The sequence below is a fragment of the Pygoscelis adeliae genome, unplaced genomic scaffold (genome assembly GCF_000699105.1).
Source record: "Pygoscelis adeliae isolate BGI_AS28 unplaced genomic scaffold, ASM69910v1 Scaffold57, whole genome shotgun sequence".
In the NCBI taxonomy this organism is placed as follows: domain Eukaryota; kingdom Metazoa; phylum Chordata; class Aves; order Sphenisciformes; family Spheniscidae; genus Pygoscelis; species Pygoscelis adeliae.
The window spans coordinates 5,996,333-6,009,125 of record NW_008825615.1 but is presented as its reverse complement, the minus strand read 5'-3'; the positions used below and the strand labels follow the sequence as shown (position 1 = coordinate 6,009,125).

The window sequence follows — 12,793 nt, the reverse complement described above, 5'->3', positions numbered from 1 at the left end:
CAAAAGACACAACAAGTATCAGTGCTGATTTTTGTCTTTTAATGGCAAAATACTAACTCGAAGGATTTCTGATCTGGTTAGCAAGTACAGTATAGATCCTGTTTGTGTAAGTTACAGCCTCAGGTGGCATTCTGTAGCTGTGTATATAATGTGTTACAACATATATAGCTCCTGGACTTTCTCTGTTAATAGGACTGTGAAACCTTGCTTTTGTGCCAAATACAACATTTTTATATATTTGTGGTGCTGATTTGTATATTAGTTGGCTTCTTAATCTGCAGTGAGTCTTTCAGATATGCACGTCTTATGATGAAGGCTGTGGGCTGGGACCTAACATCTTTACTAAGTTGCAGCTTTTTCAGAAACTCCCTTGTGTGACTTCTTCTGTGTTATGTAATTTCCCCAAATTTCCCATTGCTCCTGTTCCTCACTTGCAAAATGAGGACTGTTATGCTTTGTGTTGGCAAGAATGGAGATGTTTAGGTGGTGGATGTTCAGTAGAATATAACTTCCAACTACTTGGTGTTTAGTTGTCTGGGGGTGGGGTGTGGGGGTGGGGTGTGTGTAATCGTGGCATTGCCTCGTAACTTCAAGAGATTAGTGAAAACGCTAGGAGCACAGAGAATCAGTGGTGAGGAGGGAGAGCCAGTTAATGCCTGTGGTGTATAGAGAGCAAAGTATGTGCCATTCTGTGTGGTTGTTGGAGAACCTGGTTTTCAGAATTTTTTCAACATGCCTATGCCTGGACATCTGTATGCGCAACCTAACATAGCGTAGTAAGGCTTTCATCACCCACTTCTCCATCAGTTTATTCCTTGTCTTCATGGATCGTGATCATAGAACTCTCATACAGCCTTGAGTTGTCTAGACTCTCCCAGTATTTGCAACTTGACGCATTGCAGCACTGCAGGTATTTTTCAGGAATTTGCCACCTGGTTTGATGCTGGTAATTAGTCCTTGTAAACAGAACTTTCTCTATGTGATACAATAGCGGATCAAAGGTATGGAAGATCTGCATTCATTACTACTTAGAAAAGGTCTCAAACCTTAATCTGTGGCAAAACTAGTCTGGTTGAGAACCAATCTCAGAGCTGCTTTTGCTTTTTTGTCTTGAATTAAGTAGTATGTGAAACAAGTTATTCTAGCATTTGAGGAAACTTGAGAGCTTCTCTCTCATTGTAGGAATGCTGCTAATGGTTGCTCCTGATAACGCTTCTCCTGTGCTGTCTAGAATGATGCTTTTTTTTTCTTTTAGGACACAGCTATTTATTCTGGCATCTGGTTTAAGAGTACATTCTAGAAATGATTGCTTTGGAGCTGCTGGACTTCAGTATCTACTTCCAGAAAGTCTTTCCAGACTCTCTCATAACTACTAGCTTAGGGAATGTGGGCTCATCAACTAGCAAGTTGTCCAACTGCAGTAACTGGAGGTGGGCAGGATGAATCTAGGGGAGAATTAACTTCAGAACAATATGGCTGATTTAACCATGACTGCATCAGTGTCCCTTGGCAGTACAGTCCTTTCTGTTCAAGTCTCCAATGGAAATAGGTTCTTTTAAAAGTTACAGGCTATTTTCTTTTTAGATCCAGGTTAATTTGCTAGTCTACCTACATAATTGGTACATAAAGCTTATATTAATAGAGCACACAAATTCCAGGGTTTGGCAATACTTAATATATTCATTTACTAGGTGTGGTGAATCATTCAGGACAAAACGCCTCCATGCTACACATACGGCTTTCGAAGGTCACTTACTTCGACTGCCATTGAGTTTCGATGGAATTTAGGCTTCATAATCATGTAATTAATTTTTTCATATGTCAGACATGCATTTTTAGCTACTGCTTTTTCTTTTTTCTAAAACACATTGAAATGTGGCTTCATCTGCATAATACATAGCTAGGTTCTGTTTTGTTATTTGCTGTAGGGAATCAGAGAACCTTCAGAAAATTTCTAAATCGGGTCAGTCGATATCTACTTGCAAAGCCTCAATCCCTGAATTTGCTGCTGCTCCATTTCTGACTGAGTGGCAAGTCAGTGAAGTCTGAAGAGGCAAGGAGATAAGGAGGAAACTGGGGCAAAACTTACTTTGAGTTGGGGGATATAACTATTTTTGATCCTGAAAGGGTTAGAATGTCAGTTCTGTGAAGGGTGAAGAGGACAACAGAGTCTTTGTGATGGCATTACAAACACTCTTTTCTCCCCTTTTTTAATTCACTGTTGACAAGATTTCTTTAAAAATGTGAAGTGTCATATACAATTGGAAGATCGCATAGACGGAAGAATATGTGCAATTCTGCTATACCGTTAGATCTGACTACTTGTGTTGCTAGTGCTGAACTACAAGAAAAATTTATATAGCCATAGAACATGAACTCTACAATCTCTAATTCATGCAGTGATAAAGAAAATGTTAAAAAAGAAATAAGCTTTAATTCAAAGAAGGAAAAGAATGTATAAAGTATGAGCAAATTGAAATAAATATCTAGATGGCACCTGTTTTCAACTAACTGCATCGTATTAATGAATTTGTTGGTGACTACTTGCATGGAGTGATCTTACCTTTAGAGAAGACTGTGAAGGCTTGAGTAAAACCTGCTCAGAAAAGTGAACAGCTATTACAATCTATCTTTGATAACTGTGGGGGACAGGGCTTGGTTTTTTGTGTGCGTGCGTGCACTCAATGTTTTGTTTGTTTTTTACCAACTTAAGGTTTAACTGTGAGCATTAATGTAATTGCTAATTTTTAATGTATTTTTTCCTTTGCAGTGCCCACTGGTTTTTGGCCGTCATCTGTTTTCCTGGTCTAGAAAAACCCAAATATGAACCAAATCCTCACTATCATGAAAATGCTACAACACAGATAAAATCTTCCTCTTCAGATGGAGAGAGCAACACACCATCTCCTTTGCCAAATGAGTTAGATGCACAAAACTCGCCTTCCAAGTCCACAGCAAAGAAGACATTGACCAAAAAGTATAATACAGCTTTAATTGACCCAAACACTGAAACAGAGGACAGTGAGTCTTCATGTTGTAGAAGAAGTCCTTGTAGGGGAAAAAGTGCTTTCAAAAAACTGAATCAAATAGACAGTGATGTGGAAGAACCTAACACTGTGGAATCAGCATGCCATAAACTTGACCATAGGACTCCGGATGAAAATGGTATACAGGGTGAATTCACAACTGCTAGCCAGTCTATGGGTATGTAATTGTAAAAATATGCATATTTTAATGAAAAATTTGAAGATTTCACATCTGTTCCTACTTCTGCAATTGTGTAAACTTCATACTTTGAAAGTTTAGTATGCGGCTGAAGTTTGAGTGCTTGCAATATAAGTAATTTATAGCCATTGCATATAAAATGTTTTTGTGGCACTTGACGTAACTCTCACGGCGTAAGGCTGGAGAGAAAACACTTTTCCTAAATCAGATTAGTTTTTCAGTTGTGTGATCTTTTTTCACACAAAATCATTTTGTAGATATCACCCAAGACTGTAACTGTTAAGGAAAGAATATTAGTTGACCGTGGATCCTCATATAATGTATGTGCATGGGGGAGCTGAATTAAGATTGTGAGCAACCTTAATTCCAGTGGCTTCTCACATTTGAGGTTTTGCTTTAACACCATTAAGTTCTTTAATGTCTTAATAGAAAGTATGTAAAAAGACTGAGAAGAAAATAATAATTTAAAAATTCTCTCACATGACCTCAGTGTTACATTTAGAGAGGCTTTCTCCATGCATCGCTGATGTGGAGACTGGTTTCAGTGATCTGGAACAGCATTTGTACCAAAGTGAACAAAGGAGACGACTTACTTTTAAAGGCAGATGAAGGAATTAGGAAAAGATTGTTTCCTCTGCTCACTGCAAGGTTGGGATCCCCCTGAGGCATACCGTACAAAACATCTGGTCATGCAAACACTTTTACTTTAGTCACTGATAGTATTCCTACTGACTTAATTTACACAGGAAGTAATTACATAGCTTGTAGTACAAGATCTGAAAAGATTATCAATTATGGCCTACTCTGTATACTGCAGACCATTACAACTTTCATATCTTTGTGGGTATATACACTCTACTACTTTCTAATCTAAATTTATTCATTTGTGAGAACATTGTCACTTCTAGAAGGTCTTAGGGAAGGGGGGTTGGGGGTGTGTGAAGATCTGCTCTCGTTTGAATTGGTTTCTCATTTGACATGCGATTGTTACTGTTTATGATATTGCTGCTGTATGATATGGTCTCATGTGTCTTGGATGCTGCTCCTGTTACTTGTCTATAATTAGTTGGAACGTACTTTATGACACGTTTTTGCTAGGATTACTTTTTTTTATGGCTGCATTGTATTGGTGGCTGATGGTCACTCTGTGGCTGACTGAAATACTCAGACTCTCTTGCTCAGCTATTGCAGATGATGCACCCTTTCATTAATGCAGACATTCTTACAGGTCACAGTCCTGGTTTAAGGGTGAGATTCAATTTGAGATTGACATTAAGCATATGTTTAGGCAGGTAAATTTAGATGCGCTATGTGTCTGAACTTCCATTTCAGCCAGATGGAAGATGGGCATGTAGGCCTTGGGTTTTCTGCCCAGCCTTCAGCTGTTGCTCCAGAAGGGTGTGGGTCTTGACTCTGTGAAATCCATATGTATGACCTGGATATCCTAGGATATCTCCAAAGACAACAGGTGCCTCTTTGATAGTATAGTCAATGAAACCAAGAAACCTCGTCTTCTCACCCTAAAGCAGACACAGAGTAGCTGTTCAGTTGAGTAGCTCTCTGCTCTGATTATGCTCTCCACTTAATATTGTGAGACCCTAGATGTCTACTATACATGGGAGCCTAAACTTAGATGTCTTGATCTCAAACTAAATCCTGGTGTTGGACTTGTAAATCAGTAGGAGTTGATACCTAAATAACTTTGAAGAAATCATCCAAAATATATATTTTTTTTATTACTTAACTAATCCCCTTTTTATTCCTCAGTTCTTGTATGAGATGTGATTCTTCTTGATACCAATTTTATTTTTTAGGAATCTGTCAGCAACAAGTCATGTTAGTATATGGCCTACTTCTTGTGCTAAGGTCTTTTCAAAGATACTGCGCAAGACTAATTCCCAGGTTTGTCCCTGTGGAACTCCACTGGTAACCTCTTTCCAGAGTGTTACTTCAACTTCTCTGTTGAAGTATTCTCAAATGCAGGTGGTCTCCATTTTTTCCATTAGCTAGTTCATTGCCCTATTTACTGTTCTTATAGAAATCCTGGTTTTCTTTAATAAGTAATACGTCCTCCAGTGACACCATAACCAGCGCTTTTATTTTTGTGATTGTTTAGATATATTATATAGCCCTTTTCTAGGAAAAGTTTTCTTATGAAGATTTCGGGTTTTGCTGGCACGAGTTATTCATTTTTCACTTATTTCCGCATAGTTTGTTATTTTTCCCCTCAAAATCTGCTCTGAAGTCTTGCATGGTAGTATAGTAAGACTAGTGAGCCCGTAGCTGTCTGTATCTCCTTCTTTCACAAGCATAGCTATAACATTCATTATTCTTTATTTCTTCTGATGCTGTTTCCCAAGTGACTAAATATGTAGAGAGGGTAGGTAGGGACTGAATTTACAGATACTCCTTTTCTGTAGCAAACAGTGAAGTTTCACAAGCATTTCTAAGCTGCTGCTCCCAGGAGAGCTGATCCTGCATTCTACCCTCCCTAGCTGTGTATTCCCAAGCTGCCTTTTCCCTTTTACCAGAACAAGTCTTCACATAACTGCACAGTGAATCTGATCAAGGAACTGATTTAAGTTAAAAAATAATAAGCTTGTGACTTTCTCAGTCTGATCCACTGTGTGTAGATGTATTTGGTGTTATGGAAGGAACCAGCTGGGGATGGGAATAAGTGGTTATATTAGGGACCAAATGAGACTGCCCCTTTTGGTAGCAGTACCAATTTATACTGTTGTAAGGGCTTCATGGAACTACAGGGTAATTTCATGGTGGGTTTTAATCTAGGTCTTTAGATTTTTTTTTTTTTTTTAGGCATGTCACAGAATAAGGAACAGTTTCTGTTGTCTTACTTAGAAGAATCTTTGCACTTTTGTTCATATGCACGAATAAAATATTATGTCAGCTGTATCAGTTATTGTGAGCAATCCTGAGCAAATCTGAGGTATTTAAAATGAGTTTGGTCTTCAATGATGACGTAGTATTTGATGTTTAAGTATACTGCTGTCTGTGATTGATACAGATGGATTGCACAAAATCAGGCTAAACTATAGTGAAGACTCAGCTGATGGCAGTAAACTAAATGAAGATGAGCTTATAGATTTTTCTGAAGACCAAGATAACCAGGTAAAGAATTTAGCAATTTTATTTGGGAAATGTGAACTGTTGTGTTGTATTTTGAATGGGCAGCTTAAAAGCTGTATACACATTGTAAATGTGCATTATCTAAAGCTAGTTATCTTTACAAGTGTCAAATCCAAAGCACTGGTTACCTACAAAAATTTGCAAATTAGCTGACAGGAGAGGATTGCACATTCGTTCATTAAACTGTTTAATAGGAAACTGCTGTACTGATCCTGCATTTAATTTTGTGAGTCTTTTGCGTAGTGACAATACTACACAATGATTTTAGTGGAAACTCTGGAAGTCAACACATTTCTATCTTTCATCTCCCCCACCCCCATGTTTATCTGCCAGACCCAAGAACAAGTTACTCTTCTTTCAGCTGCATTTCTTGGACATAGACACATTTATAAGTAGGTGCTACTCTGCTGTTTTGTTTTATTGGTGCTTCTCCTAATCAGATTTAAACAACATGGACTTACAATCAAGTAGTGTTCTTGTTCAAATTGGAAGACATTTAGATTTTAGAGCTGTGGAAAGACTGATCATTAAAATGTCCTTTACTGACTCACTACTGGGTATGAGGACATTCTTCCATAGCCCTGTTGCTTCTACAGTGCAAATTCAATGTGAGCAAGCTCACATTTACTTTTCCTAATTGACCTTCCTGCTCATGTTCCAGATGTATGACTCCAAGTTGTCTAAAATAAAGAATCGGAGGCTATCAAATATACAGTCTAGGAATTACCTATTTTTCCCTTCGAATCCTAACAAACAATTATTTTCCAAAGTCTGCAGCTCTTTGTGATGGCTTCCAAATAGTATGTATATGTGTGCACACATATAAAAACTCCAGTTTATGTTGAAACCTAACTATGCTTTTCATACAGACTCAACCCGCCCCTCCTGTCATGCCACTTGCCCAAACATTCTGTGATTCTCAGCTGATGAAAGTGCCTTTCTTTACATTTTGTAGCAGTTAAGAGTTCCCTGAAGATGGAGAATGAGTAGTAGAGTTTTTCCAATCTGAAGTACATGGCATGAAGGCAGGGAAGAAAGCACATGGCCAGCTGTGTTCCTTGAGAGGAGCAAAAGATGCAGAGTTCCCTGGTTGCAGCGTAGCTTAGAACTTAACTCAGGCTGAAGCCATCACTGATGTCTTCTAGAATGCGCAAAGCAAGTATAGAAATGGTAGACCATGACAGGCTGAGTACACCTTCACATCTGCCACAAATGGAGTTGAGGCTGCGACAGAAACAAGTGTATTGGGAACTAGGCAGTAGTTTCTAATAGGATAGCATCTTCATGGCATAGCATGAGGATTTCAGTCATAGGATCCTGCGTGTTAAGGAAGTGTATGTACTTCTCACCAAAAATTTCACAAATCATGCTGATATGGGAGCTACCATTTTTGGAAAGCATCTCTCTCCCTATAACGCAGTGGTCTGTGGTAGTAACAGTGAACTCAGTAGAAGTTCACAAGTAGAAGAAACCACGGATCATTGGGTTACTTTTAGATACAAGAACTTAGTTGTTTTGTTCATAAAACTTCCATATTCTTCATAGCAATCCATATTGAAATCAAAAGGTTGAAGGATATTCCCAGGTTTGTGGCATGACTGGTTTTGCAACCCATGATATATAATGTCATGGCGGTTCAATTTCCCTTGCCCTAAGAACCAAGTTGGTGCATTCTGGATCAAATTTTACTTCTGAGTTCATTGCAGACTTTGTCTCATTTCATCTAGAAGTTAACATAATGAAACCGCCAGGCAAGTTTCTAGCAGTCATTAGCAAGGGAAAGTACTGATAATTTGGATTATAACTAAATAATGGAGATGCACCTCTTTTAAGCCAGCAATGCTTTGAAAATGTCAGTTACAGCTTTTTTGTAGTTTCAGCGGTCATTAAATAAATAGCCCCATTCACTCCATGTCGTTCCAGCATGGATTCGAGAAACCAGTTTGTGTGACTAAAAGTTGGTAATGCAAACTTTACAAACAATGAATGGTTTCAGATTAATGCTATCACTTCTTTATTAAACTTACGTTATTGATCTTGAATAAAAATGGTAAGTACAGCAATAACTTCTTTTGCATCAGTTTGAAAAACACTATTAGCTTTTAAACACCTGTAAACATGTTGCCTCTGTAGGAAGACAGTAGTGATGATGGTGGCCTTGTAGATGATAACTGTAATTCAGAAATGGGACAATGGCACCTGAAGCCTACTATCTGCAAACAGTAAGTATTAAAACAGTTAAAATGGAAATTTCATAAAAGTTTATGAAATTTAGAAGACAGTAATTATGGGAAGTGGTCATACATCAGTCTTCAAACACTTTAATCAGCATGTTGCTAGTGTTTGAGAGAGAATTTTATACTTTGTAGTATCATCATCTTCAGTGAGCAGAAAATTTAATGAATGAAACTATGAGTGAAATAATAGCTTTTGGGGTTTCTGTTAAGCCTGTGTGCTGCTTCAGGCAATTGAAGATTGTTTCTGCAAATAGGGCTGTTCTTTGATACCTTGCACTTAGATACCTACAAAAAGAAGGTGTAGAAGCATGTTTAAATGTATCCTTCTATATTTAAAAAAAAAAAGTCTTTAAATGAAAATAATTAAATTAATACTAAAGAAAACCTTTGTCACCACCTAAATTAGTACAGAAAAATGGGAATAATTTTTAACTGCCCCCTTTCTTATCTAAATGTGTTCTAGCTGTTTCTCTTTACTGTCTCTTTCTGTTCGTAGTATTATTCTTTTTTCTTTCTCTCTCTGTTCTTAGTATTATTCTTTTTTTCTCTAGTAAGAATGTTCCACAATACTAAGTTCAGTTACATTTTTTTGTTTGCTTTTTTACCTGTTTTGTATTTTAAAACTCTTAAATTTTTTTTTGGTGTCTGAAACCCAGAAATTATTTATTAATAATCATTGACTGCAGTTGCTTGCATTTTGGTGTGACAGAAATGCATGATTCCAAACCTAGAAATATTGTTACTAGTATTGCTGTCTTCACAATTTCATTTGTATTTTTTCACAATTTATTTATCCATTTTTTTATTTCCTTCTTTGTGAATATAATGGTTGCTAGAAAGGTAAAGGCTTTCACAATACATTCTTATGGTGCAGGATAAAATTATATATTTATACATTACATGGAATGTGTATGAATTGTTCTTAATACATTTTCATGTAGGGGTAAAAATCCATCAATACATTTTCTTGAAGGAGTAAAAATCCATCTGTGTTGTGAGTTTTAAGCATATTTATGAGCTTCTAATTATAGCTTGGCTAAATTTGTCCCATTCTGATGGTGGATTATTTGTACATAATACTTTCCACCAGACATTATTTTAATCCAAACATGAAATTTCGTAAGATCTTTGACACTTAAGTATCAAAAGTCATAAAGGGCACTTAAATACTTTACTATTAATATATTTTTATATTACTTCTATGTGACAAAATTACCTAGAAGAGAGTTTCACTTCTTCCCTTCCCCTCCCAAGTACTGGATTGTGCATTTTTAAAGAGCATCGCTTATATAAATAATAACTTTCTTTTATCAGAAATAAGTAAAAGCAAACATCATTCAAGTGATTATATGCATACGCCTACAAAAATGCATACATGTAAAATAATTTATAAATGCAAACCTATACATAAATGCATGCAGATATTTTGTCCGAATTTACTAGTTTGCCGTTTCTATGAAGGACGCCTTGTCTGAATGCATGTGTGTTATTGTTAGAAAAGAGAAAGCAGAGCTTTGTGAAAAGTAATTTGCATCCTATTTGTCCCTCAAAATACATCTAATGCTGAGATTCTGAACTCTGATGTGAGTTTGCTTTGATGTATAAATCCAGCTGTTGCATATAAGGCAGCTGATATGATTGTTAGGTTTATAGCTACTGCAAAGGTAATATCCTCTGGATCAAGTGATAGGATGTAAGCATCTGTAGTGTGCAAGAGAGTGTTCAAGCAGACCTGGTTCTCAAGAAAATGTTTGTTTATGGATACGTTCTTTTTCTAAAGTCTATCAAATAGAGTATGTGTGTGTTTTGTGGGTAACTATCAGGTAGATTTCAGATTCGTTGGTTGGGATCACTTCTAGAACATGCATACCCAGTGTTTTCTTAGGTGCTGTGGACTGTCCCGTCTGTCCTCCAGCTGCTACTCCAGAAGGATGTTTATGGGTTCTGTGCCTTACTTTATAGTCTCTTGCCAGTGTCCCCGATACCTTGTGCATCTACAAGAGCACTAGACACCTGAGGGGGTTTTAGGCAACTAGCTTTTGCCTGTAACAAATGCTTTCAGTCTGACAGGACTCTGTTTTCTAAGTGCATTGTGAAGTTCTCTGTACTTAGTGTATGGTTAAATGTAAAGATAACTTTGCATGTAGCTATCCCAGTTAGGGGATTATAGCAGCGCTGGCAAAACTTTATAGTATTGATCTGGTTTTGTTCAAGGTCACCCCACAAATTATTTCATCGCTAGCTAGCTGTGTAACATCGTGCTTTCCAAACAGCTGTAAAATACTGTGTACCTAAAAATTGTGTTTTCTCTTAGGCCCTGCATTTTGCTTATGGACTCACTGAGAGGCCCTTCCCGCTCAAATGTTGTGAAAACACTACGGGAGTAAGTTTCATATCTGGGTTTTTGGGGGCGTTTTTTGGCAAAATTCTGCAAGGGAAAAAAAAGTTTTAATTTGCATGGTCTTTTGTCATAGATATTTAGAGGTGGAATGGGAAGTCAGGAAAGGCAACAAAAGAAGCTTTTCCAAAGATGTCATGAAAGGTTCCAACCCAAAAGTGCCACAACAGAACAACTTCAGCGATTGTGGAGTGTACATATTGCAGTATGTGGAGAGCTTTTTTGAGGTATGTGTACCTGTTTGTGTAACTATTTTTTGGGGTCTCCTGCAAGAATCAAATATGAGCTGTTAAAATTACAATGATAAAAGGCTCTCTAGTGTAGCTCTTATTCATTAGATTATGCATTATAAATAATTTATACATTAACATACATAATAATTCTTTTTGGAAAATAAACTAATTATTAGTTGCACATATGTATCAGAAGTCGGAAGCCATGGAATTTTCTGAGAGAAAGTTAAGAAAATATATTTAGGGTCTTCCTTTGTGTTCTTACAATGCATACCCATTAAAATTACCCGGTAAGAAACGGAGTTCAAATTTGAGTTCAAAATCTAAACTAAAGTTATGGTACAAAGAGCTTGTTCTTTTTTCCCTAAGAAGTGTGACTCTGAATAAACTCATTAATATGATACAGCTAGTTTTTTTAACTTGCATTAAAACATGTAAGTGGAATCGTTACAGCTAAATACCAAATCTTCGTTCCATTGAAGAAATTGGTTAAAATCTTTCTTACTCTAACTGTCTTGGCCTTCAAGTTACAGCTCCTTTCATAAGTAGAGCGCCTTCAGGTCTGGGTTGGGAGGAGAAATGATGGTCAAGTGAGATGTTGCCTGCATGGGACACTAACTCTTTTTACCGTCCATAGTACTTTAGAGCACTGTTCCTAAACTCTCCTGTAACTAACCTGTCCTGAGAAAGCCGGTGGTTTCTTCTCCGTTCCTCCACCCTGCCCTCATTCATACTTTATATGAGAGCAGCAAGGCTTTAGCATAGTGCATTCATGCAAATCAAAGCCCAAAGCTTTTGATTTAGCAGTGAGTTCTTGAGAGCTTAGAACCATCCTCGAGTGCTTCCCGTTTTGTACGTGGGGGATATGAGGAGCAATCAAGTTTTAGTAATCTCAGCCCCTTCCTTCTTGCGCGTCCATTACTGAATTACAGCAGGCTGAATGAATCCCTTGTCCTGCCTGGTCTTGCAGTGTGCAGCAGCTCTGTCTGCCAGGGAGCAGGGATGGCGCGTAGATGTGTCAGATAGCAAATCACAGGGTATTCTCAGACGTAACACTACCGGGAAAGGAGAACCGGTACTGGCTGCACAGTACCTGGCGGTCTTACAGTTGCTGAACCAATAATTTCAGCTGCTAATGTATTTGAAAAATTGCACAGTCCCGTTGTTTTCAGCGGCTGTACAAACTGAATGGGGAGTATGTGGGGAGGGGTGCTTAATTTGATGTTCGTGGATTATGCAGGTACATCGTTTTCTTCTTTGTGGGTTTATTTAAAGTATCTTCTTTTTAATAAAATAAGGATTAAAACCATGACGTGTATTTTTTAAAACCAGGGCTCATTTCACAGGGTAGGTAGCGTAATAAGGAGCATACCTGTCAGCTATCACAGCAAGTCGTTTTTCAGCCCTCCCTCAACACCATTCCCGTTCAGCTTCGCCCTTCGGCCCACGAGGGACGGCTCTCGGACCTGCCAAATGCGGTGGCCCCCCGTTTCCCTTCGGCGGTTTGGGGCGGGGGCCGGGTTAGCGGGGCTGCCTGGGGCGCGGCTGTCGCC

At 37.9% G+C, this 12,793-nt stretch overlaps 1 protein-coding gene across 1 annotated transcript in view; it reads left to right on the top strand.

Moving 5' to 3' along the window:
- Positions 1 to 12,793, top strand: part of SENP6 (SUMO1/sentrin specific peptidase 6) — a 94,896-nt gene that overhangs the window by 80,211 nt on the left and 1,892 nt on the right. Inside the window, 7 exon segments of the mRNA XM_009333235.1 lie at positions 2,771 to 2,816; positions 2,818 to 2,866; positions 2,908 to 3,204; positions 6,251 to 6,354; positions 8,506 to 8,594; positions 10,924 to 10,992; positions 11,084 to 11,234. Of these exon segments, the coding sequence (XP_009331510.1) occupies positions 2,771 to 2,816; positions 2,818 to 2,866; positions 2,908 to 3,204; positions 6,251 to 6,354; positions 8,506 to 8,594; positions 10,924 to 10,992; positions 11,084 to 11,234 (805 nt within the window).